Below are 26,806 nucleotides of genomic sequence, written 5' to 3'. Positions count from 1 at the left end.
TCTTTCGATTCTTCTCCCCATCCCTCTGGGAGCAGGGGGAGGAAGAAAAGGGGGGAGTGAGCGAGCAGATGCGTGGTTCTGAGTTACCAGCTGGTCTTAAACCATGACACAGACTAAGGAATCTTAGTATTCTTAGTAAATACACACTCGTGGTAAAATACCTTTTCAGTGCTTAAAAGCAGATCTCCAAGTAAAACTCAATTAGAATTGTGTTTTCTGGAAATAAAAAATCTCCACCAAAGTCAAGCCTATTCAGCCAGACCTGTCAAACACTTAGCTTAGAGAAGATTCACTTCCTTGGTTGGTTTATCAACTTTCAAACCGGAGCTGATCTGCAGCATGCTGCTGGAGATGGGGCAGATCTGTTTGCACTGAATTGCAGCTTGGCAGAAAGGCATGAATTTGATTCTGCCTTCAGAGGAAACTATCATGCACTGATTGCCACAGAAGATGCTGAAAGCTCAGGAGTGTTCCCAGAGGTGTGAAGACAGATATCCTTGGGAGCACCATGCTCTGACTTCCTGAATTTTCAGGCTCCTTGGTGTCTCAGTAGCCCATCAAACAGTTTATGGCTACAGACAATATAGTCAATAAAATATCCCTAAAATACAAAGGAAATACTGCTTTGATTTTTCTAAATGGAAATCATTGGATTTCTTTATTCTCTACAAAAATATTGAAATTGCCAATCTTTGTTATACTTTCACTTTCTCTTATAATTTCTCAGTTCCTAGCACAGCATTCAGCATTCTGCTCAGCTCCAAACACAGCATGTAAGCATACAAGTTTCCTGAGGCAGTTTAACATGTATTTACCTGTTCCACCACCTCTTCTGCTTATTTGCAGAGATGCTGCCTTGTATTGTGACCACCAAGTTTTCTATGGATTGGGCTGCTACAGCTTCCTGTTCACTGTCAGTTCAGGTTAACTTGAAAATACTGGAAATGGATCTGAATTAAAGTATTTAACTGAGCATTACAGTAACTAAGTTGCAGACATATAGTCTTTTACACTGCTTCTGCCATAGGGGAGGTAATTTTGAGCAATAGTTGAAGGGCCAAAATATGGATTATTTCCCAAGTCTTCCATTTATCTCATGTTTCTGCATATATTTATTGAAATATTAATGAACTAAAACCAATCAAAATAGGCTATCAACTTTTATATTTACTTTAAATATTTTTTGTGTAAATGAAAATATTTCATTATAGATGTATGCAATTTCTTCTTTTTTTTGTACAATATTGAAAAAATGCCATAGTAATTTTTATGTAAAATGGAAAACAAATCTATATCAAGTACTGCAAAATGTCTAGAACAATTTAGTTCTCATATTGATTAGTTGATAAGGTGAAGGCACTACTATCTATATTGCTAGTGCTTAAACTGCTGTCCCCTATCTCCTCATCTTTAACCAGCTCTGCTGCAGAATTTGCCTGTTTTTTTACAAAGCCAACGTAACACTTAATGAATAAATGAACATGCAAATAACTGTAATATCAGTGGTTTCAATTACTTTTAAATGAACTACTTGAAAGAGCAGACTTCCCTGGAAAGAACTGACATGGAAAAAAACACAGATTTTTCTTGATTCTGTCTCATATAGCTGCTTTATTGACCCAGACTGGTAATCAGACAAATATATTTGTGTATTTTACTACCTACACATGACCATGAATAATGAGGTCTAACTAAATCTAATGAGAAAGCACAAGGCCATTTCTAGAACACAGGTGCAGATACAGTCTCTCACTAATTTTTATTCTGTTTTTATTTATTTAACATGGAAAGCTTGATATTGCAAAGTTGAAGTGGATTGTATGCATCCCTGAACCAATACCATAAACACTGGAGAAATTGCACAAGGTGTAGGTTATGATACAAATACAATGAAACATCTATTATAAAGCACTGGGAGTAATATCAAAGGCCATAGATTTGCACAAGCCTCTAGGCTCTCTGCAGTCTCTTCCAGGGACTGACAACTCTGTAATATTGCCCAGGCTGAAAAAGTTCTGATATTCAATAATCTTGTGATCATGCTAAACTTACTAATGCATCTGTAAGAAGTCAACAGCCCACCCTAACTAATTATTCACATGGGTAAGAGACAAGTGTTTCTGTCTATTATTGTGATGATGATGGTGGTGATGATGATGATGGTATGATGATTATGAGGTGGAAGAAGAATAATCTTTCATACCCTTTCTTTTGGAGTAATACTGAAGTTCAGCTCTGCAGACAATGCAAAGTCAGTTTTCCATGTGTCGTGGCTTAAAAAAAGTCACACAGCTCGTCCACTCACTCCCCCCCCTTCTTTCCCTCCCTCTATGCCTGGAGGGACGGAGAGGAGAATTGAAAAGAATGCAGCTCCCACCGGTTGAGATAAGAACAGCCCAGTAACTAAGGTATAACACAAATCACTACTGCTACCACCAATGATAATAATGATAAAGGAAATAACAGGAGGAAAGAATACAACACCTCAACACCAGCCGACTGATAACTCGCCCCACCCCACCCAACAGAGCACCGACCGATACCTCATCCAACCCGGCAGTCCCAGCCCTTCCGGGTAACTCTCCGTTATATCCTGGGTATGACGTGCTGTGGTATGGAATACCTCTTTGGCTAGTTTGGGTCAGGTGTCCTGTCTCTGCTTCCTCCCAGCCTCCCCTCCTCCCTGGCAGAGCATGAGACTCAGAAAGTCCTTGGTCAGACTGAAACATTTGGGCGGTAACTAAAAACATCAGTGTTATCAGCGCTGTTCCCAGGCCAAAAGTCAAAACACAGCGCTGCATCAGCTACCAAGAAGGAGAAAAACGACTGCTACTGCTGAACCCAGGACACCATGTCACTTGTGCAATTGTTGATTATGGAAAAGTAGACGTGTTAACTGCTTCCTAAACCAAAAACGTGAAAAGTTGCAAATAAAAATTCAAGAAAAGACAGACAGGGTAACTATATTTTACTCATGTACCATTCCTGTAGTTCTTCACACTAAATTAACTCATGTTTTCCTATCAAGTGCTGATGTTGACCAATCTTCTTTATCAATCACACATCACTCAAGGAAATGCAAAGAGAGCAAGGAACCTGCCTGAGCACTGGTGTCAGCACCTACAGGGTTTTTCTTTGGAGAACAATGTACATGTGCTTCCTAGCATCCTTTTCTGTCCAATTATAAAAATAACAGGGCCCTAACTAATGGGAAATAAAGGGCTGCTGCAGTTCCCTGAGGGAGCCACATTATATATTGATATCATTAGCCCTTTTGTTACATTTAAATGAATACAAACCAAACTGCAGCTCTGGCTGCCTGAGGGGAGGTGCAAAAGCTGCTTTGCAACCTCTTTTGGAACACCTTGTGGAGTTTTTCAAATGGCATACAAAAGGCAGTCTTAACATCAGGATAGAGGAAGAGCCATCCGAATTAACCCCGAAAGCTCAGAAGTAAGAGCTTTGTCAATGATCTGAAATTAATTAAGCCACTTGAGCGCTGTCCCTGATATTAGACTCTCTCTAGCTCAATAGTCATAATGTTTCCCTCAATTAATTATTTACATGAAATGCAAAACCTCCATTTTAATGTCTGATCTGCTAAAAATGGGTTTTAATTAAATTCAGTTTTTCTCGGACAAACAAAGCATCTAAGTCTACCAAATGTCATAATTCATTTTCATATTAAATAACCAATATTTGGCAGATTCTTTGAAGACAGCAGGGCAGAAATTCACAAAGTGAGGTAGTTGTGTGGGGTCAAGGTCAGTATGAGGTACTGACTTGTGACAGATATTCAGAAATGCAATCAGATCACATTGCTTATCATTTCCTTACGCAAGTGATGGTGTATGTTATGGGGAAAAGAACATTGCAGCTCTTAAGAGTTTGGGCCCCAATGGTTTCTACAGTGCCAAAGAAAGTTTCAAAACAAACCCATGCTCCACTACTTTTGATAGCATCTTTGCACAAGCATTTATGCAAAAGACAAACCTTTCTTGCAGGCCAGAGTGAGGCCAAATATAAATGAAATTATTGCCCACAAAAATACAGAACATCTCAATCCTTGCAGACCTGTACCCCAAGTTCAAGGTGTTTTCAGCTTTGTTTTCTGTCTGCACATCAAGAGGGAAGAGTGAAAAGACATTCAAAACCAGCAAAGAAACTCAATCCTCATCCAGCCAAAGTTTCAGCTCTATGCCCCATTCTTCATCTGAGCTGGCAGAACAACGGTAGCAAGATAGACATGCTGCTTTATGCATGGCTGGAGATGCTCACACATTCCCTGATTAGGATGGTAGAAGAGCTTAATAGGACAGAATGACCCCGAACAGCATCTCATAAATGTCACTGTAACCACAAGATGTCATATGAAAACATCCCTTTCCCTACCGTGTCAAAAATGTAGGGGATAACTTTCTCTAGCAGGGATTTAAAAAATAACGTTTTTCTACACCCTTCTAGGTAAACAGATTATCTAAGTACTTGCTGCCAGCTCCTGCTTCAGCCTACTCTGAGGAATGAATTGCAGCTGGACATTTGCCCACTACCCTTCTACTGATGCAGCTGCATCAATAGGAGGGAATTCCTCTGTATGCCCGGGAGCGTTCCTGGCACTGGCATGCCATCTCCCATGCCGCTATGTGTGTGGGAGGTTGGCCTGCTCTAGCTACCACTCTCACCGCACAGTTCCCAGGCACAGTTTTGCGCAAGAGAATACTCCCAGGGATTATAACCACTGGGTAGCTTGAACCAATTAGGCTCTTTGTGGAGGCTGAGACCATCAGCAGAGATGTGAGCTGTTCTGACCCAGTTGGCTTCAGTACCCAGTTCCACTGGTATGCTTTTTATGTGTATAGATATAGACTATCCATCTTGCAGAAGAATCATTCAAATTTATCGTCACCACATTATCCAACTCCAAATTTGGCTTCTACAAGTGCTTTTTCTTACATTTGTGATATTACAGCTTCATTCTGTAAAAAATAATACCTTTTTCTGGCTATGTTTTGCACTTGGTAGTGTTACTGATAAGCTATTCTCCATTGATTTGTGCCTAACTTTACCTTAGACAGGTATGTTCACTGCTTTTCACTCCACAATGGAAACGACTCAATACTCTTAATCATCCTATATTACACCTTTGCATGGCTTTATAGTGTAGTGAAAATCAGGCCACTTTGCAGGAGGGGGATTTTTTTGTGGTAAGTGTTGCTCATCTGTACATCTTGCTGTCACCTAGGGGTTTCTGTAATTGACACTTATAAGAGGCAACAGATGGACCTGTATTTGGTCAGCATCAACATGCTGAACAGCTCAAATGCTTTGTATGCTTCTAGGTTCAGAGTTTTTTCTTACTTTTTTTCACCCCTTCCTTTGGAGGTCTAGGTTTTAGGCATGTCTTCTTTTCTAAAAATTTCATACCGTTCTCTCATATTTCTCTTGATTTCACTTGAGTTGAAAGAAATGTTTAACACCTTCAACTTCCAATCACTTCAAGAGCCACCCAGAATCAGGGTGAGAAGCAAAGTGACTGTTTCATCAAGAAAAGATACTTTCTTTTTAGAAACAACTATAAAGCAAATACGAAAAGAGCTTTACTGTGTTAGAATTAAAGAAACGGCTGTTGAGCCTATTCCCTGAAGCAGGGCCCAATGTAGTCACAGCTGCATTATTGCAGCACAGTATTCTGTACGTATAAAAATATTCCATACCAGTTAAAAAAAAAATAATAAAAAATCACCTTTGAAAAATGGAGAACTGCTGCTAGTGAGTTATGTATCTCGACAGGTATCCAATATTTACCCCTGGAGGGATTTCTTCTTACAGAGGCTTTACCTCCCTTCCAAATGGAAGTGCTCACCTTCCTGGTCGTTTGGAGAAGGGTTAGCATGATAAAATGATTTGTTATGCCAATAAAGTTTTTGTTACACTGTAAAATGGTTTGTTACGCCACTACTGCTACATAAAAATGTTATGAAAATTAAGTAGGTTGTAAGGTCCAAAAAGGAATAAGCTACTTTTAGGACTACCTACTAGGAAAAGGAAAAAGAAGGATCTACAATTCTCCAGTACTGTAAAAAGGCAAACTCAGTGACCTTTTAACTAGCAACTGAAATTGGTACCCAATTAGGAAAGCAGTTATGCATCCAAAATGAATGGGAACTTGCTCAGGCCAACAGCACTCAGGAAATGGGAGGAAACTGCAACAGATTCGATCATCTAGGTGGTGACTTCTGTCACGTGTGACAAAAAATTAAATAAGCCTAAATTACAGTTCAGAATGGGAACTGAAGTACAGACTCATAGTATGCTAATCATAGCACGCCACAGATGGGATAGCAAGACACTAACACTGGAAAAAAAAACCAACCCTACTTTGTGTATGGGATTTTAATTTTAACATTGTGTATATCAGTCTAAAGCAATATCTGAAACTGGCAACTATTTAATTCACAGTCAAGCCTTACAAGTTCCTGGCACATTTTGAACTTGTTTCATGAATTGTAATGAACTGTATCCAGAATTTATATATGATTGTTCCAGGCAATCATTTACTCCATAAGAAAGGGAAAGCCTGTTACATCTTATGCTTTGTAATTATTACATAGTGTTTACACTTTTCCATTTTCATGTTTCTTTCAGTTTGCATCTATTAACTGTTTTTATTCTATTATTTTAATACTTGTGTTCCTTCCATTTGGTAAATTTAGACCAGAATTGTACTGCACTGACAAATGCAGAGGAAAAACTGTTCCTGGCTCCAACTGAACTCTAAAGTTGCTTCTAATCACAAAGAATCTAGAAAATTCTAGAAATTTCTAACACAAAACATGTTCCCTTATAGAAGTGAGATAATACTGGAAATACTTATGGTTTTCTCCTTTTAAACCCACCACACTCAGGTTTCCCTTGGACAGCCTTACGAAGCAGAGGGAATGATGCTGTGTGACAAGAGAGGAGAAAGATGGTAGTGTGCAAAATTCTTCTGCAAGGTCTGCTTTCACAGAAACGTTACAATGTACGGTGACATACAAAGGGCTGCACCTCAAGAAGGTTAAACTTTGACTTCACTGGAAAAGATCCTGTCTTTGCTGCCTGACAGAACAACAGTCAGGAGAAGGCTTGTGTAGGTGTTTGTGGTATCACTGACACCTGAGAAGCTGATAGGAGCAGACACATAGCTTGTGCAGGTGCATGTAATGTCACTGGTCCACTAACCAAGTGCACTAATTCAGACCTGGATTGTTAAGTGGAAGTTCATTTATCACTGATGTAAGATACAAATTGACCAAATTCTGAGTAAAAGCAGTGACAAGGAAAGAGCACTCAGCATCTTACAAAAGGCATTTTGTAATGAAGAGAAGTTACCTTGAACTTTCAGACTACTTCATTCAAGTTGGACAGGATGACAGATATAGCCATGTACACTTATTATTTTCATTCAAAAGAGAAATGTCTTTATCTTGAAAAACTTAAAACATTAAAATGTGAAAGTAAATTTAAACTAATGAGGGAGATTTATCATGCAGATCCCTTCTGCTTTGCTAGTGGAAGTATTTACCAGCCAGCCAGTAGAACAGCGTGAAGTACTAAATAAACCAGGAATATTTAGCCCTTTCGTTGTTCAGACCAGGTAGCTCACCTGACTAGTAGATGTGGACTGCAGATTGCATCTCTTCTCACATTATCTGACAAATACTGATCATCATTGTTAGGACCACCAACTATGAACATTTATATTCTCAGAATAAGTCTGGGCATCTGGGGTGTATCAGACCTCTGTGCACCTATTTGGGATAGGTCGTACTACACGCAGCTATGTACACAAAGAACTACCACTTCTAGAAGATCACATGCAGCTCATGCCAAAAAACTTTTAATCACAAGCAGAAGCAGCCATCAGATTAAGGAAAGACTGCGGCCAAGGCTGGGTTGTTGCTCCCAAAGCAACTTATCCAGCCCCAGCGCTTTCCTGAACTGCAGACATTTTGTAGTGAGTTCTTGTATTTGCAGTTTTTGACTGGTATTGCAACTACAATCACAGAGGTAGAGTATTCTGATGCAGAGGTTTCAGGAAAAAACAAATAAAGTGGTTAAATATAAATGGGTACTTTAATTTCTAATACCTCTCTGACCTTTTTCAAGAGTTACAACCATATATCACTTTGGGAAGAAACTCAGCCATATACCATGTAAAATATATGTACATTCAGGGCTGAATAAATATCATCATTGATTGTGAACTTCAGAAAGCTTTAGCCAAATTAATCTTGAATTAATCTGCTCTCCTTTGCTGTACATGTCTCAGTGAATGAGACCCAAGAATTTGTGTTAATTTTCACCTGTCCCATCAAAGGCGAGAATGGAGACTATGACTGCACAGAGCTTTATGAGATAGGAGCAGTGCACATTTTAATAATGTGAATGTCATTCTCTAGTTCAAAATTAGAGATATTTAAAAAATCAAAACCAACTAAAAATCTGTGCTGTCATCCATCACCTACTACATCCCCCTGTCAGGAGAAAGACACCAAACAGCAGCAGGCTGCATGTGAAAGGACTGCTGGAATCCGAGTGCAAAAAGAAATGTGAACTTACAGAGAGAAGTATTTGGATAGCGCTGTGAATGACCTCTAGGTACTGGAAATCAATGATGCAGCCCGTCACGGAGACGTAGGAATAATCCTCTAGGATGCCAGGGGCAGAAGGACGCACCACCCTTCGTATGCAGCCCGGCCCATGTTCCCGCCACCAAGAGCGGTGCATTGAGATGTTAAAGGTCATGAGATCAGTTTCCTAGGAGAAAGGGAAGGAAGAAGTGTGAAAACCTCTCAACTCCAAGGTAGTTGTAAAAAGCGTGTGAAAATTGTCAGCCATATGCCCACAAAATGCCCCTGCTCCCCTTTGTATCTCTGAAAATCTGTCCTGTCAGTCTGTCTGTGGCTGTTTATTTTCATCCTGACTAAAGGGACATTTGGTCCACATTCCAGTTGCAGGAGGAGTCCTCTTGTTTCCCTCTGTTAACTGTGTTTATTCTGGACACATCTGAAAATTAACAGCTGAGTTATATTCTGCCAGTCTTTGTTACTGCCAGTTAGCAGTAAGAAATCTGCTTTGGTGATTTGCTGTTTTGCTCTCCATAACTTCTTTACCCTTAAAATGCAGATTTGCTGGAGCATTATTTACAGTTAATGAGGCATTTCTCTTTTGACTTTGCATGTCATTCCTTCATGTTCAGAACATTTTCATCTGCAATATGAAAATGACTTTTAAAATCAGGAGCTGACAGACAATTCAGTTTAATGAAAATATAATTATAAATACAAAATCTCAGGAAACAGCCAAGGCTTTCTCCATAAAACAATGCCAAAGATTGCACAGTGTTATCAAGGTCTTTTAAAAACTGTCAACTGTAAGAAATGTCATCTGTCAAGCAATACACACATACTTAATTCTCAACTTTTTCAGTAAGTCTTTGTTGAGTAGGAATATGGATTTGCCATGTGGGTTAGTGTGTAGCAAATATGGCAAGGTAACACTTCATAACTGTTATCGCAACTGTGGGAATGAATTGTGATGTTAGTGGCTCTGGTGTCAAATCTTTCTTTGCTCTCAAGGGGTTTTTCCTCCTTTATTTCCTTTTTTTCTTTTTGTCTTTAAGTTTTGATTATTATGCCCTGTTTCAGTGTTTGTGCTTGGTTAGTTCACAGCAGTGGCATAGAAAAATAGTAAATTTGCATAGGGAAACAGCATGGTAAATGTTGGTGACACATTTAAAATGTAAGAATTAGTTATGTGGTCAGAACAAATATCTCTTACAAATAAAATCTCTCATTTCTGGAATACACTTATGTTTTGTTCTTGGGGTGATTAATATAAATTGCTTGACTTGATGGTCATGTTTAGAGATAGAATCATAGAATAGTTAGGGTTGGAAAGGACCTCAAGATCATCTAGTTCCAACCCTCCTGCCATGGGCAGGGACACCTCACACTAAACCATCCCACCCAAGGCTTCATCCAACCTGGCCTTGAACACTGCCAGGGATGGAGCACTCACAACCTCCCTGGGCAACTGGTTCCAGTGCTTAATTAGACAGTCATGTTCATATTTAAAGGCTGCTAGTCATGCAGAGAAGGAAACAACAATATTACAGTTAAAAATTCTTTGATTAAAACCAAAAGAGATGTCATGACCACACTTGCTGCTTTTTTTTTTTCTTTTAAATATATATCATTATTCAGAAATTATGGATAAGGCTGGGACAACATCTTTCCATGATTACTTTTCACTGTTTTCATTATGTTCTGAGTCCTGGAAGCAGGTAAAAGTAGGTAATGATGGCCCAGCAAAGATCAGTTTCACAAATGCAAACAAAACCATCTGGTGCATTAGCTTGACCTCTAAAAAATTACTTCACAAAATGGCAGCCATAAGCTGTTTGAGCTGATAAATGTTAAGCTGCCAATCAATAAAAGAAAGCCTGACAAAAATCAATCCTTTTTTGTTGTTAGCAGCTGAAGCACACTCCTCTCTAACTTCTTGGAGGTTCTTAATCCATAAAATCAGTCAAATGTGCCAGGCATTAAAAAATTAACCTGTATCTTTATAGTAATTTTCAGAAGTATAGAAAATTCAAAAACCTTTTTCCTGGGTGTAGAGGTTTTAAATATCAGCAAATTTTTGGATGTGTTTCAGTATTTGTGAATTCAGAGCTTGGAAACACTGTGAATGGTGGAGAAGCTGCTGCCCAAGTGGCTTATTCGTAGTTGTATGTTTAATTAAAATTCAGAATTCTTTCAGAAAGTACAAGAAGATGCTCGAAGTCTTTCAACAGATTATGTACTATCTTCCAGTGTACATCACAACATCACAGTGTACAACGCAAGCAATCATTAAGTGTATGTGTATAAAATGCTTAATCTTCAGCAGATGATGTAATGTAAAGTGCATAATTTTTGTAAAAAGAATGCTGCTTCATAGCAAGAAACTCGGTTTCCAGCTCTGTATAAGAGACATCAAGTAGTCTCTTTGACGAATCCAGTTGGGATTCATTTAACAATTGAAATTTCAATCATGGATGGAAAGCTGCTGTCTTCTGAGCTTCAGACCCATTACATTTATCTTGCCTTGTATTCCGTACATCAGTGGGTAAACTATACTTCCTGAGCTGGTAACCTCTCAGACAGATTCCATAAACTAACAGGAGGCAAAACACAGATACCGGGACTTCCAGAAAAATCATGTGAGCTTAGGGAAATTACTTTTTTCCCTTTTCAGTCAGCACTAAAGCAATACTCCAGTCTGTGGTAGGAAGTTTGATTCCGAGTGTAGGATCACCCCCATAACCACCCTTCTACTGATGGAGAGTCCCACTTAACTGTCTACAATTTTTTAAGCTTTTAAACTATATATAGGATTTGTGTTGGCTGTCAGCCCAAGGATTAATTTTGATCATTATTGAAAATCATTGCTGTGGCAGGTATTTTCTTTTAGGTGCTATGTAATCCCTTTAAGTCCCAGTAATACTGTTTCTAAGTGCTTGGAGATAACGTTTAATTTCATTATACCTACTTAAATTCTACATTTGTTTTCAAATGGACATTTTCTATTAGGCAGGGTTTTGAGCAACCTGTCTAGTGAAAGATGTCTTCGCCCATGACAGGGAGGTTAGTGTAGATGATCTCTGACAGTCCTTTCTGACCCAAACCATTCTATGGTTTTATGATTCTATTTTTAGGTTGTGAATCTAGATACATCTTAACAGATAACAGCATAGACTGATTTATTGTAAAACTAAAGAGCAATAATAAGGATTATATTCCTTTTGTTTACTTCTGCTTACTTTATGTACAGTGCCTATACTAACAACACAAAAAATTAATGAGAAATTAAGACTAACTAAAGTCATCAGGAGTAAAGTAAAAAGACACTAAAACTCCAGGAAAAAACCCTCAGCACACCAAGATTGCCTTGTATAACAAACAAATATTACACTGTGACATGATGATTATGCATTGTAGAAATATTTTTTTCACTGTATGTTTCTTCTTTATGACATGCTAGTTTATATTTCTTTCATTCCTTCTTATTATCTGAAAAATATACTTTTAGGAAAATTGTAACAAAAGGCATCAGCACGTTGAGGGGGATGGAGGAAAAGTACTTTTCCCTCCACAAGACAGCAGTCAACACCTGAAATTTTACAGAAAGGTGCAAGAGCACTAAGGCTTGGAAAAGCATACTGTTAAGATACCTTGAAATTATTTATTGTTGATTGTGTGGTATCTAGCTCTTCCTAGCACTTATTATTTTATTAATACATACTATAATGCTTATTATAAATAACCATTAATTAGGTTGAGGCAAAAAGTATTCACATCCCAAGAGTATCAAGGATGCTCTAGATTTGTCTGACTACCCAGTTTCTGTTTTTACCAGTGAGAAGAAAAGATTTTTATTTAAACAACTGTTCAACAGGTAATAAAAAAGATAATATGCACAGTGCTAGGAAAAACCCAGCACATTGCCTTGTAATTCTCTACACCCAATTAGGTTCATAGTTAAGATGTAGTGGTGTTGACATAGATAAGGGACACACACATTCCTCTAGTATCTAATTTCAAGGAGACATTAATCCTCATTAGATACAAATGATGTGTTCCAGTGTTAAAAAAACCTGCTCTAATTGTAGGAGTACTTTGAAGCATAAGCATCAGCTATTAGACGTAGACCCTCATTAGCAGCATAATCTTAGTTTTCCACCCTGTTAGAAAGCCAGAAGGCAAGAAGTCAGCAAGAGAAGCATACTGCTGTACTCCTCATGCAGGGTTAGCATTAGTCACAAGAACAAGTCATAAGAGCCAGGAAGGAGCTTTTTTTTTGAAACATGCTGCCCTTAAAAAGGAGCTCTGATCTTTGACAATAATTAGGTCCATGCTCAAATCCCAGCTCCATGGCTTATGCCTTTTCCTTGGTCTACCTCCCTTTTGTGGCAGTCTGTCTGAGAAAAAAGCCCAGAGAGGTAACACACTACAACAGAAAAAAAGCTCCAAGGCTAAAAGAAAAAATGGCATTAGAAAGCGTGATTGGATCAATGTAAGCCTTACTCATCACTTGTCATAGGAAGTTCAACATGAGCACAAAGATGTCATGACAGCCCAGAAAAGCTGTTGCGCTCCAATGGAGTCCCTGACATGTGATTAAGCTGAACACTTAGTCTGAAAATTGCTCTCGCCTATTCCCTCTGATGATCCAGAGGTACAAGACAAGACAGGCCTGGAATGATGGCAAACTGCAAGCACTGCTTCAGTGCTTCAGGTTTTAAAGACTGGGAATAGGATAGGGGTTTGTGTGAAGTCAAGGGTTTGTGCAGATTGCTGTGTCCCTTAATTCAAGCTGTATCTGATTTTGACTGAAATGAAGAATCGAGACAAGACTGAAATGTAACTGGAATAGTAAAGAACTAGAAACACCATTGGCAGGCCATATATAGCCACCAGCACAAATGCTGTGGTAAAGCTTCTCATAGCAGAAAGCCAGGAAAAGTAAAAGGTGACTTGAAAAACTCTTGGTATATAAAAAAAAAAATAAAATATAAAAATGTGAAAACATTCCAATTATGGGCCAGAAAATATTCTGATCAAAAGGCTAATAAAACTGTGAACACATTTGAAAAAAGAGTTTTTAATATAAAGCAAATTTGAGTGTTAGCAAGAGCATTTTAACCAATTTTTTTTTCTTTCGTTTTAAAATGATATTGCCGAGATCCCCATGAAGTTAAGCATACATTTGAAATACCATAAGATTAAAATCTGACGCCACCACATCTTCCCTCAAAGACAAACTGGCTCAAACCACTATAGAAAGTTCTTCCCACGCTATTTTGTCATATTTTATTTATTGATACCCAAAGCTGAAAGGATCAGACTTATGTGCCTCAGCACTGTATTCAGCATCTAAGCATTCAACAAATACAGTAGCTAAGAAAGTACATACCTATTGGGAAGAGTCTTGCAATGTTGGTGGGGACCGGATCTCTACACTTAAAATGAATAGGTCTGACCTGGATTGATCATGCTAAAACTGTTTGTTCTTCTGTAGTCTTCTGTCTTTTGAACCATAGGCATCCCAATGCGACAAAAAACACACAACTAACTCTTTTTTGTGGTTTTAGTTTAACATTTAGTTTTAACATTTTTAGGAAATCATATGTGGCTAGTTTGCCCAGGGTCAAATGGTGCAAGACCAGTGAAAGCTCTTTTATTCTCTGATATAAGGAAGAAGTTCTTTACTGTGAGGGTGGTGAGGCACTGAAATGGGCTGCCCAGGGAACCTGTGAATGCTCCATCCCTGGCAGTGTTCAAGGCCAGGTTGGACAGAGCCTTGGGTGAGATGGTTTAGGGTGAGGTGTCCCTGCCCATGGCAGGGGGGTTGGAACTGTATGATCTTAAGGTCCTTTTCAACCTTAACCATTCTATGATTCTATAAAATGGTTACTGATTGTTGAGAAAAGATTCAAGTGCACTGGAAAACACAGCATTTGCCTCAATGCTCTTCTGCAAGTTGTTCATGCTCCCAGTCCATCATCCACTGTCAGTGTTCATGATGTTTTTAGTGACAGTCCAAGAAAGAAAGAAAAGGTAAACACAGCAGCTAATGTTCAGAACCTCATTTTTTAATGATTTCTCTGGAAAATTTCCCAGATTTCACATCTGCCCTGGCACAGCAGCCTGCACTTCAGAAAGCAAGTCTCACTGGAGGTGCAGTGGGAACAGCTACATGTACTCACAGTGCTTTCCCTCTTCATTTGAAATACTGTGCCTGCTACTTACACTTTAAAGAAACACAGCTAGTCAGTAAGAACAAGAACAGTATACTTGATGAAAGCCACAGGTAGATCACCTTCTGGTTCCCAGTATGCCAGTTGTAACACCAGAAGCTGAAAAGGTAGAAAACCTGTGACAGATTAAGATGCTTTCTTCTGTTGTCTTGATGTGATGTTTTTAGCTTGTGTCCCATATTTCTGTTCTTGGTTGTGATGTGGAAGCAATAGTTATGTTCAAAACACAAAAGTGTACTGCCAGTACCAGGCATTAATGTTTTGGATAATTTTTCTATAGTACAAATACCAGAATCAATTTAATAGAATCATAGAATGGCTTGGATTTTCATTTTCTGGAGAAGACCAAGGCAAGAAAGTCCTTAAGTACATTAACCTTCTCCATATCCCTCGTAAGCAGGTCTCCCGTTTCCATCCAGAAAGGGCCTACAGTTTCTCTAGTCTTCCATTTATCACCAACATATCTATAGAAGCTTTTCTTATTGCCCTTGATATCCTTGGAGAGATTTAATTCTATCAGGGCTTTAGTTTTCCTAACCTGATCCCTGGCTGCTCTATTTCTCTGTATTCCTCCCATGGTAGCTATCGTTTCTCCCAATCTCTGTAGGCTTCCTTTTTGTGCTTGAGTTTGTCAAAGAGGCCTCCTGGCAATTTTGCCTGACTTTCTCTTTGTTGGAATGCATCACTCCTGAGCTTGGATGATCTGATGCTTGAATACTGATCAGCTTTCTTGGGCCCCTCTTCCCTCCAGGGCTTTACCCGATGTTACTCTACCAAGCAGATCCCTTAAGAGGCCTAAGTCCGCTCTCTGAAGTCCAGAGTAGTTAAGCTTGTATGCAATTAATAGACATAGTTTGTGCCAGAAGCCCACATAATCCAGTATGAGGAACAGATGCAATGCAGCTTCTAGTCAACACAGGGATCATCTTTGTCATTATCCAAACAACTGTAACTTGTGCACAGTGGTTGTGAACAAAAAGAAACCATGGGGATAAAGGCTTGATTAAGAATACAATGTCACAATAACAGTACAGTTAATTTTAATAATTTCCTTAATTTCTGATTGGTTCTGTGTTCTCTCACCGTCCCAACTATAACAACACTATAACATCTTTTGCTATGTAAAGAGATAAATGTTACGCTGGAGATAGATGCAAGAGAGAGTGGGTCCTAAATTTAAGGTTCTGTACCAGACTACAATGACATTAAAAAGCACCATAAAAAGACTTAAAACCTCACTTGAAAGTTAAAATTTCTGACAAGAAAAATAATTCCGTCTTTTGAGATTAACCAGATTGTTTCTACCTGCATTCGGGAACACTTTTAAAGATTAATAGGCCAGTTTAAGCAACTGCTATTGTGTTCTCCGTTTTGCTTGCTCGAAGCAATGCAATTGCTCACAATATTGCCAACTCTTATTGTTTTATGGCAAGTCTGGTTATGTTCATTTTTGTTAAAGACTCCATTCCCAGGGACATGAGATTACAATAGGAAGTTAGGCTTACAAGAAACTGAGCTGAAGAGTAAAATCTTCAGAAATCATGAGCCCCACTACTACATGCTTCCAGTCTGTGCTGTAATTTAGAGTCATAGAATAGCTAGGGTTGGAAAGCACCTTAAGATCATACAGTTCCAACCCCCCTGCCATGGGCAGGGACACCTCACACTAAACCATATCACCCAAGGCTCTGTCCAACCTGGCCTTGAACACTGCCAGGGATGGAGCATTGACAACTTCCTTGGGCAACCCATTCCAGTGCCTCACTACCCTAACAGCAAAGAATTTCTTCCTTATATCCAATCTAAACTTCCCCTCTTTAAGTTTGAACCCGGTACCCCTTATCCTGTCACTACAGTCCCTAATGAAGAGGCCCTCCTTATAGGCCCCCTTCAGATACTGGAAGGCTGCTATGAGGTCTCCACGCAGCCTTCTCTTCTCCAGGCTGAACAGCCCCAACTTCCTCAGCCTGTCTTCATACGGGAGGTGCTCCAGTCCCCTGATCATCCTTGTGGCCCTCCTCTGGACTTGTTCCAGCAGTTCCATGTCCTTTTTATGTTGAGGACACCAGAACTGTACACAACACTCCAAGTGAGGTCTCATGGGAGCAGAGTAGAAGGGCAGGATCAATTTGCATTATTTGCCTCTTTTCTTAAAGCTGGGCTTCTGTAATATATAGATGGGTAGCACCTGTGTTACCAGCTCAAACCATGCCTATCCAGGGCATCATGTGCCATAGCACACCCCTCAGATGATCATGGATACATTAAGGCGTAGGAAATGACCATTTTTTGTTTAAAGAGAATAATCCAAGTGCACCCCAAAAGCTTGAAAGACAGAGTTCAGAAGGAATGTCCTATTTTATTGATATTTATTATATGACACTTTTGTTTCTGTATTTATTGTCTGTGATATCAGCTCATCATATTTTTGCCAGTCCCATAGCCTTCTGGTGCTGTTTGACAATGACCTGGGCTTTAGCAGAGCAATTTTCTAATCACAGACCTCGCCTGCATTCTGCTAGATAGTCCCTGCAGAAACTTTAAGGTCAAATGATGGAATGTGAAATCCTCCCTTTCCTAGCAGAATAAGTGAATCGCCGATGACTATGGAAAAGAGAATCTGCTGTAGCAGAATTGTTAATATGATTTATTATTAATTTCAGATTGACTAGGTGTTCATCCACATTTTAGGTTCCTTAAAACATTTTATGAATTTATGTAAATATATAAATATATGCACACTGTTATACATAAATTAAACACACAGTATGCATATGTTTAAATATTTACATAAATATATGCAATAAGTATATGAATATTTATATTTACCTGTACAAATTAATAACTGAACAGTGCTTTCCTGAGAATAAATGACAACTGTGGTCAAAGAAGGCAGCATTTGCAATCTCCTTCAGCAATGTATTGTACCCTGGCCTTAAACAGATTAAATTTGCAGCCTAATCTACCTCCGAACCTCAATAACTCTCACAGACGTTCACGTAACTAAGAGTTCTGATTTATCCTCTCAAGTAATTTTCAGATCTTCAGAAGATTGTTTCAGGAGCAAGGACCCATTTTTCTTTGACATACTCTATAGCAGGTCTACACTCATCATAACCAAACTTCTCAAGTTCTTTTGATAAGTTTAATCAGAAGAATCTGATGGTGTCCAGTATCTTGTGGATAATTTCATGTTTATCAAGCCAAAGGAAATCAGTGAGGTGCTAAGTCTACTTATATTTTTTTTTTCATTTTGAAGAAATTTATCTTTAAAGTTCCTTTAATCCATATGGTTGAGTATGTTCTCCAGAGTGTATTTTTAATTCAAGAGGGAACTATAAAAGGCACTGTTAAGAACTTCAAGTCTAGGTGAATTACTTAATGGTCCTGTTAACAGATGTTACATAAATCTGGTCACTTTAAGAGATGAATAAAGCCACTGAGAAGCCTAATGATCCATTCATTCTTTAACACCACAGACTTGTCTGTAATCCTTCATCAGGCTTAGATATTTAATGACTTCTTTGCCTCAGTCCTTAATAGTAAGACCAGTAGGTCTCTGGGTACCTGGCTCCTGACCTGGAAGACATGGAGAGATTGCAGAATAAATGCTTTAATCCCAGGGGAAATAGTCAGCAACCTGCTACGCCACTTAGACACACACAAATCTATTGGGCCAGATTGGCTCCTTCCATGATGAGGGATGAGTGAAAGGATGTGAATGTTGCCTACCCAGACTTTAGTAAAGCCTTTGACACTATTTCCCACAGCAATCTGCTAGAGACACTGTCTGCTCATGGCTTGGATGGGCATACTCTTCACTGGCTAAAAAATTGGGCCTATAGATGAGTAAAAAGAGTAGTGGTGAACGGAGTTATATCCAACTGATGAATGGAGTTACATCATAAGTGGTGCTCCCCAGAAGCCAGTACTGGGGCCAGTTGTTTAATTTCTTTATCAGTGATCATAGAATCATAGCATAGTTTGGGTTGGAAGGGACATTAAAGATCATTTAGTTCCAAACCCCCTGCCACACGCAGGGACACCTTCTATTAGAAAATGTTACTCAAAGACCCATCCAACCTGGCTTTGAACAATTCCAGGAACAGGGAAGCTACAGCTTCTCTGGGCAACCTGTTCCAGTGTCTCACTATCCTCGTAGTGAAGACTGTTTTCCTAATGTCTAATCTAAATCTACACTATGGTAGCTTAAAGCCATTCCCACCTGTCACGTCACTACATGCCCTTGTAAAGAGTCCCTCTCCAGATTTCTTCTAGGCCCCCTTTAAGTACCGGAAGGTGGCAATAACGTCTCCCAGGAGTCTTCTCCAGGCTGAACAAGCCCAGATCTCTCAGTCTGTCTTCACAGGAGAGGTGCCCCAGCCCTCTGAGCATCTTTGTGTCCCTCCTCTGGACTTGTTCCAACAAGTCCATATCCTTTTTATGGTGGGGACCAGAGAACTGAATGCAGTACTGCAGGTGGGGTCTTATAAGAGTGGAGTAGAGGGGGAGAATCACCTCCCTCGACCTGCTGGCCACTGAATGCTGGCTCAGAACACAACTGGCTTTCTGGGCTGCAAGTGCACATTGCTGAGTCATGCTGAGCTTCTCCTCAACCAGCACCTCCAAGCCGTTTTCCTCACAGCTGCTCTCAGTCTATTCTCCATCCAGCCTGTAGTTGTGCTTGAAATTGCCCCTGCCTAGGTGCAGGACCTTGCTCTTGGCCTTATTGAACTTCATGAGGTTCGTACTGCCCCACCTCTTGAGTCTCTCATGATCTGGGGACCATCACAATCTGGACAAGGGGAATGACTGCAGCCTCAGTAAGTTTGCAGACAACACCAAGTTGAGTGAGAGTGTTGAGCTGCTGGAGGGCAAGAAGGCTCTACAGAGGGATCTGCACAGGCTGGATTGATGGGCCAAGACCAGTGGTATGAGGTACAAGGCTCAGTACTGGGTCCTGCATTTGGGTCACAACAACCCAATGCAATGCTACAGGCTTGGGGAATAGTGGCTTGAAAGCTGCTTGGTGGAAAAGGACCTGGGTGTGCTGACTGACGGCTGCTTCTGCCCAGGCAGCCAGGAAGGCCAACAGCATCCTGGCCTGTAACAGAAATGATGCGGGCGGCTAGCAGGACCAGGGCACTGATCATCCTCCTGTACTTGGCACTGGTGAGGCTGCACCTTGAATATTGTGTTCAGTTCTGGGTCCTTCACTATAAGAGAGATATTGAAGTGCTCAAGCGGGTCCGCAGCAGGGCCATCAAGCTGATGAAGGGTTTGGAGGAACAAATCTTTTGAGGAACTTCGGAGGGAAGCGGGATTGCTTAGCCTGGTGAAAAGTAAGCTCAGGGGAGACCTTATCACTTTCCTACAGCTATGTGAAAGGAGGATATAGTGAAGTGGTAGTCGGTCTCTAGAACAAGAGGAAATGGCCTCAGGTTGTAGCAGAGGAGCTTTAGATTGGCTATTAGAAAAAAATTCCTCACTAAAAGGGTTGTCAAGCATTGGAACAGGCTGCCCATGGAAGTGGTTGAGTCACCATCCCTGGAGGTATTTGTGGAGATGTCTAGGGACATGGTTTAGTGGGTGGACTTGGCAGTGCTAGGTTAACAGCTGGACTCGATAATCTTAGAGGTCTTTTACAACCTAAACTATTCTATGATTCTATCATGCATTTTTCAATATAGCCTGTTCTAGTAAATAAGAACAAAATGAGACCATTGCAAAAATGTAAGAACATAATGATATTTGAAATTATATTTTCACTTGTCAAACTTGAAATAATATTAACAGACAAAGGGAAGAACAATAATCAAGTTTTAGGTAGGCTGATAGAGTTTTTAACAATAAAAGTACACAAATATAAAAGGACAAGTAATATTAACATCAGTGTACATACTTACTGAATAAAAAATCAAGACTACTACATCAAGTGTCCTCAAATGCAATAGAAAAAAGAATTTTCAGTTTTCCTGAGGAAAATCAATCAAAACATTGCAAATATGAGGCCTTTTTCTGCAAGCTGCTGAGTGTCTACAAAATCCAATCCACTTTGGAGATCATTAATCTTTACAATATATAGTAGCAATGACTAATATAAATAGCATTTTCACTTAGTGTCTCTATTTTAAAAAACTGGTTTTAAAAGCAGTGATATGGGGATGTGACTCTAAGAGGCAGCTGAAAGCCTGGAGAAGTCTACAAAGCTAGAGTTGACTCAATAAGCATGCAAGCACATTACTCAATTTTCAACAATCATCCCATTGACATTATGGATCTACATATATTTGCTGGATTAGGGCCACCAAGAAAGGCAATAAGAAAGATCTGAGAGGAAAAGGATGAGAAAAGTAAGACCAAGAGAGTATGTTCTTACTGGGTTAATTGTACACATCTTGGACATAATACAGAATTTCTTTTCAGTGTAACATGTCCTATACGCAGCTGTGTAGCATACTGATGCATACAGGAAGTTTTCTTTGAACAAATACGTAGTGTATTTTGCTGTAAAACTCTAGTTACACCTATGAAAACAGTCACAGGTGACAGTGGATGCGATTGTTACTCTCAGGTACAACTACTGCTGTCCTGAGAATATATTTTTAAAGGTGGATTTCCCTTTTAGCCTTTGGGAGAGGAAGAGGGTAGGTGTTGTTTACATTTAGCTTATTCCTCGCTTGCAGCTAGCTAATATCAATGTGCTAAATAGCAAAGATATAAATAAGCATGTCTGAGAGGTGATGGTAGACAAGATAAAATGGAAATTTTGAGATGTGGTGATATTAAGCAAGACAGGAGAAATTTTCCTGCCTTTTATTGCTCACAGATTTTCCCACTCCTTCTCTTTCAAGAACTGCCTCTTCACAGAGCCAGAAACTAAACAGTAAACAACAATTTTGCTTCTTAAAGCACTCTGAGGGCTGGTTGTGTGAGAATGGATGGGTCAGCTTTACTTGCTTGCCAGCTGGGCACAGGCTGCATGTCTCTGGGCATCAAAGCAGTGCCAAGCTTAGGTGATAGAGTCCTAAGCCTCCTCAGATTGGTGTATTTGGATGTTGTTTGACAGGGCTAGGGATCAGGAAACATGATGAGAAAAATCTCATCAACTGCTATGCCTCTTGCTACTTGTAGATAAGTCTCTTCACTTCTATAGCATTGCAAGTCTTAACATACACACGTTCATGGATTTGGTTTTAGATTTGAGTTGCATCGTAGTGATAAGGCTGAGTAGCCATTGTTAGCAGAAACACTCTGGAACTTCAGACAACTTTGAATCAGATCTCTTTCAACCTAACTCTGGGACAGGGAAGCACACACCACTAAAACAGAAGGATCAGAGATGACAGGATAACTACAGATGGGTAGTTATAGAAGCATTTCAACATGCACACCTAGAAAATAGATACAACTTCACTGCCATCCACTGAACTTTCCTGTGTTGAATGAAAACTAATTTTGATATTTTCTTCTTTAAAAATACAATTAACTCATGCCAACACAAGGGAGGCATTAAATCATTAACACACTTTAATCAGGTATGTCTTTGCACAGCATGCAGAACATTGTGGGGAGGGAGTATTTAGTTTCACAAGTTAGAAAACAAGGTATGCATCTGCAGAAATCTGAACTAGACAATCCTCTTAAAAAAAATGAGGTTACTATTTCCAATTTTTAATCCTGCCAACCAGAAAAGTCTTGCACAGTAAAGACTCATGACCTGAACATGAAAAAGTAAAATCACAGAATCACAGAATCACAGAATCCCAAGGGTTGGAAGGGACCTAAAAAGATCATCTAGTCCAACCCCCCTGCAAGAGCAGGGTAACCTACAGTACATCACACAGGAACTTGTCCAGGCGGGCCTTGAATATCTCCAGTGTAGGAGACTCCACAACCCCCCTGGGCAACCTGTTCCAGTGCTCTGTCACTCTTACAGTAAAGAAGTTCTTCCTGATGTTAACGTGGAACTTCCTATGCTCCAGTTTACACCCATTGCCCCTTGTCCTATCACTGGATATCACTGAAAAAAGCCTAGCTCCATCATCCTGACACCTACCCTTTACATATTTGTAAACATTGATGAGGTCACCCCTCAGTCTCCTCTTCTCCAAGCTAAAGAGACCCAGCTCCCTCAGCCTCTCCTCATAAGGGAGATGTTCCACTCCCTTAATCATCTTTGTGGCTCTGCGCTGGACTCCTTCAAGCAATTCCCTGTCCTTCTTGAATTGAGGGGCCCAGAACTGGACACAATATTCCAGATGCGGCCTCACCAAGGCTGAGTAGAGGGGGAGGAGAACCTCTCTTGACCTACTAACCACTCCCTTTCTAATGCACCCTAAGATGCCATTTGCCTTCTTGGCCACAAGAGCACATTGCTGGCTCATGGTCATCCTCCTATCCACCAGGACCCCCAGGTCCCTTTCCCCTTCACTATTTTCCAGCAGGTCAACCCCCAACCTGTACTGGTACATGGGGTTGTTCTTCCCCAGATGCAAGACTCTACACTTGCCCTTGTTAAATTTCATCAAGTTTCTCCCCGCCCAACTCTCCAGCCTGTCCAGGTCTCGCTGAATGGCAGCACAGTCCTCTGGTGTGTCAGCCACTCCTCCCAGTTTTGTGTCATCAGCAAACTTGCTGAGGGTGCACTCAGTTCCCTCATCCAGGTCATTGATGAAAATATTAAACAGCACCGGTCCCAGCACCGACCCCTGAGGAACTCCACTAGTCACAGACCTCCAGCTAGATTCTGCGCCATTGACCACAACTCTCTGCCTTCTTCCTTTCAACCAGTTCTCGATCCACCTCACTACTTGATCGTCAAGCCCACACTTCCTTAGCTTATCTATGAGGATGCTGTGGGAGACAGTATCAAATGCCTTACTGAAATCAAGAAAAACTACATCTACCGCTCTACCATCATCCCTCCACCTAGTCACTTCCTCATAGAAGGCTATAAGGTTGGTCATACATGACTTCCCCCTCATAAAACCATGTTGGCTGTTCTTAATGACCCCCTCATCCTTGATATGCCTAGTGATGGAGTCAAGAATAAGTTGTTCCATCACCTTTCCAGGGATGGAGGTAAGGCTGACCGGTCTATAATTACCCGGGTCCTCCTTCTTGCCCTTCTTATAGATTGGTGTGACCTTTGCCATCCGCCAATCCTCAGGCACCTCGCCCGTTTCCCACGACTTACCAAAGATGATGGAAAGTGGCCTAGCAATGACCTCCGCCAGCTCCCTCAGCACCCGTGGGTGCATTCCATCCGGACCCATCGATTTACAGATGTCCAGATTGCATAGCTGATCCCTAACCCAATCCTCATCTACCAAAGCAAACTCCTCCTTTGTCCTGACTCCTTCTGGGGCTATAGAAATCCGGGGCCCTCGGGGAGAGTCTGCAGGAGTAAAGACAGAGGCAAAGAAGGCATTCAGCACCTCTGCCTTCAAAAACATCCAACAAACAAGCCCCCTGAATGTTCACATTCTGTGCCATTTTAAATGCATTGGGAATGAAGCAATTTTTCAACTGAAAGCACACTTCCAAAGTACTAAAAGCCAGTAATAAAAAGTGCATATGTCTCAAGGTTTATCTCCTAACAAAGAATATGGCCTAGTTAGAAACTCATGAAAAGGAGAATTTCTAAGGAGAGATCTGATCTAATGTCACATCTTTAAACATAATCTAGAATACACTACTGTGCAATTCTGCTACTTGGCTCTTTCTCACTGAAATACAGAAATATTATGATTATTTCACATGATTTTATAAAGTCATTACTCAAATTGGTCTGTATTTGCAGCACAAAAATAAATGGTGGAGATTCCACCTTTAAAGTGCTTTTAATTGAAGAAATAAAATGAGAAGTTTTACTTTTTTTAGTGGTATAGTTCAGAAAGCACAAGTCTTGTAAAACTGCACTAACGTTACTGCACTATATTTTAAAGAGGTAAAAGCTGTAGGCTTGCAGTTCAGATTTGTGACTTTTGTCACAAATTTTGTCACAAATTTTGTTGCCATTCACTTTCCAGCAAATTCTCCCCTTTGGAGGTATCGGCTGAGGTGTGCTGAGTGCTGAATGCCACAAAGATTTCCATATTTGTGGAAAAGAAATTCTAATCCTATAATCAATCAAACTGTTCAGCTTTCTTTTCAGAAACAGCAGAGTGGATTGGATACCCCATTGGTGTAGCTTGAAATTTGACGCTGGAACAGATTGAACAGAGAAGCTATGGATGCTCCATCCCTGGAAGTGTTCAAGGCCAGGTTGCATGGGGTTGGACTAGATGATCTTTAAAGGTCCCTTCCAACCCAAACCATCCTGGAATTCTATTCTTCCATGAAATACTTCCACTCATTTAGGTTACAACAAACACCATTTTTGTAAGTGAATATGTCAGTGCTACCTCTCCTGTTTGGCAGCAGAATGAGCAACTGCTGAAAAGTCACTGTGTAGTGACTACTTGTCATGCTACCTATTGTGTAGGTACTACTTGTTTAGTAGTACGTTCTAAAGCCACCATTAAACACCTAAGTCAAAAGTAAGGCTCCATAGTCTTTCAAGCTAACTATCTTAAAAATGTAGATGACTACACCTGGTTTGTTTTGTTTTTTTTTTTTTTTTAATATGAGAGATAAACGAAAATAGGAAACAATGTCTAAATGTCATAAACAGATTTTATACTCTCAACATGTCTGCACATGTTAAGTGATTTTAAATAGTGGTTGGCAGAAAGGAAACAAACTGCAAAGCTGTCATGGAATGATATGCTCTTACCTCCCAAAATGAGCTTTATTGAAATTTACTTCCAGAACGGAGTACATTCAGGTAATAATATATAATGAGAGGAATGAAACATCAGCACAAATAAGGGCAACTCCTAATGCTAGCATTATGATTCATGGAGGCATAACTCTCTTTTTCTTCCTATATTAGTACATTGCTGCTTCAAAAGTTACTTTCCTATGGTTTGGGGAAAATATTAATGTTGTTCAAAAGTTGTTAGTATTATTTGTCAGACTAAGTCTGTTGTAGAATAATAAAGTTATTGTGATTACCTTAACAAGGTATACAGATGGACTTGTCAGCAAAAGGATGTTTCTATAGCTATGATTAGCTTAACTGATTACTTCTGTGGGAGGTGCACTTTCTTAGACATGGGGAGACCACCTCCACTATATGACTTTTGAATTCAATTCAACTACAATCCCTCCCATAACTTTCTTAAGACATGTATCTCAATAAGGCCAAAAAAGAATTGAGAAAAGAGTGTTTGCTTTATACAGAACACCTAATTTCTAAGAAAGCAATCTGTTTTTCCCAAAATAAAAATCATAAAAGCTGACAAAACTTTATAAATGGATTATGTCTGTAGAATAAATTCTTTGAAGACCTCTTACTAACAGGAAAAAAAAAAGACAGCTTTCAGCAGAGGAGGTTTATTCCTGCTTACTTTGAATGCTGGCACAAACGATTCTTTGGACAACTTTTAATCTTTAAGAACTTAACTGATGTAGACTGTGCTAACTCATGAACAAAAAGCAAAAAATAACCCAAATCCAAACAAAACAAAGATTTCCTATTAATGTAGCATAAGTAAATCATACAGAAGTAAATCACACAGATTGCCACAGCCAAAGCCTGGCCACAGAGTGGTACTATTTCAGGTAAACTGGTGTAATTGAATTAGCATGATTTCCACCACCACAGAAACAAATAAAATGTTATAAAGGCATTTTAACAGTCTTTCTTATTGTGCTACAGTATTGAGAATAAGCCATAATGGTATGAGGAAGCTTTGTAATACAAAGCATAATAATGACCACTGTGGTGAATACACCATTTCAATAATTTAGTTAAAACTAAAATGTCACCCCTAACTCTTGTAGTAGTATTGTTTAGCCAAAGCCTGTATTCCCTGTAATCTGTTAAATGGTCTATCAAAGAGTAAATTCCAC

General features: G+C 39.7%; 1 protein-coding gene across 2 annotated transcripts in view; it reads right to left on the bottom strand.

Annotated features, from left to right (window-relative positions):
* Nucleotides 1-26,806, bottom strand: part of NKAIN3 (sodium/potassium transporting ATPase interacting 3) — a 359,636-nt gene that overhangs the window by 79,131 nt on the left and 253,699 nt on the right. For both annotated transcript variants that reach the window (XM_065668345.1, XM_065668346.1), the window contains exon 4: nt 8,602-8,799. In XM_065668345.1, coding sequence (XP_065524417.1) covers nt 8,602-8,799 — 198 coding nt within the window. The remainder of the gene's footprint in view (nt 1-8,601; nt 8,800-26,806) is intronic.

This window comes from Lathamus discolor, chromosome 2 (assembly GCF_037157495.1).
Source record: "Lathamus discolor isolate bLatDis1 chromosome 2, bLatDis1.hap1, whole genome shotgun sequence".
Classification (NCBI taxonomy): Eukaryota; Metazoa; Chordata; class Aves; order Psittaciformes; family Psittacidae; genus Lathamus; species Lathamus discolor.
The sequence above is the reverse complement of the archived record's forward strand: the minus strand, read 5'-3'. Positions and strand labels throughout refer to the sequence as shown.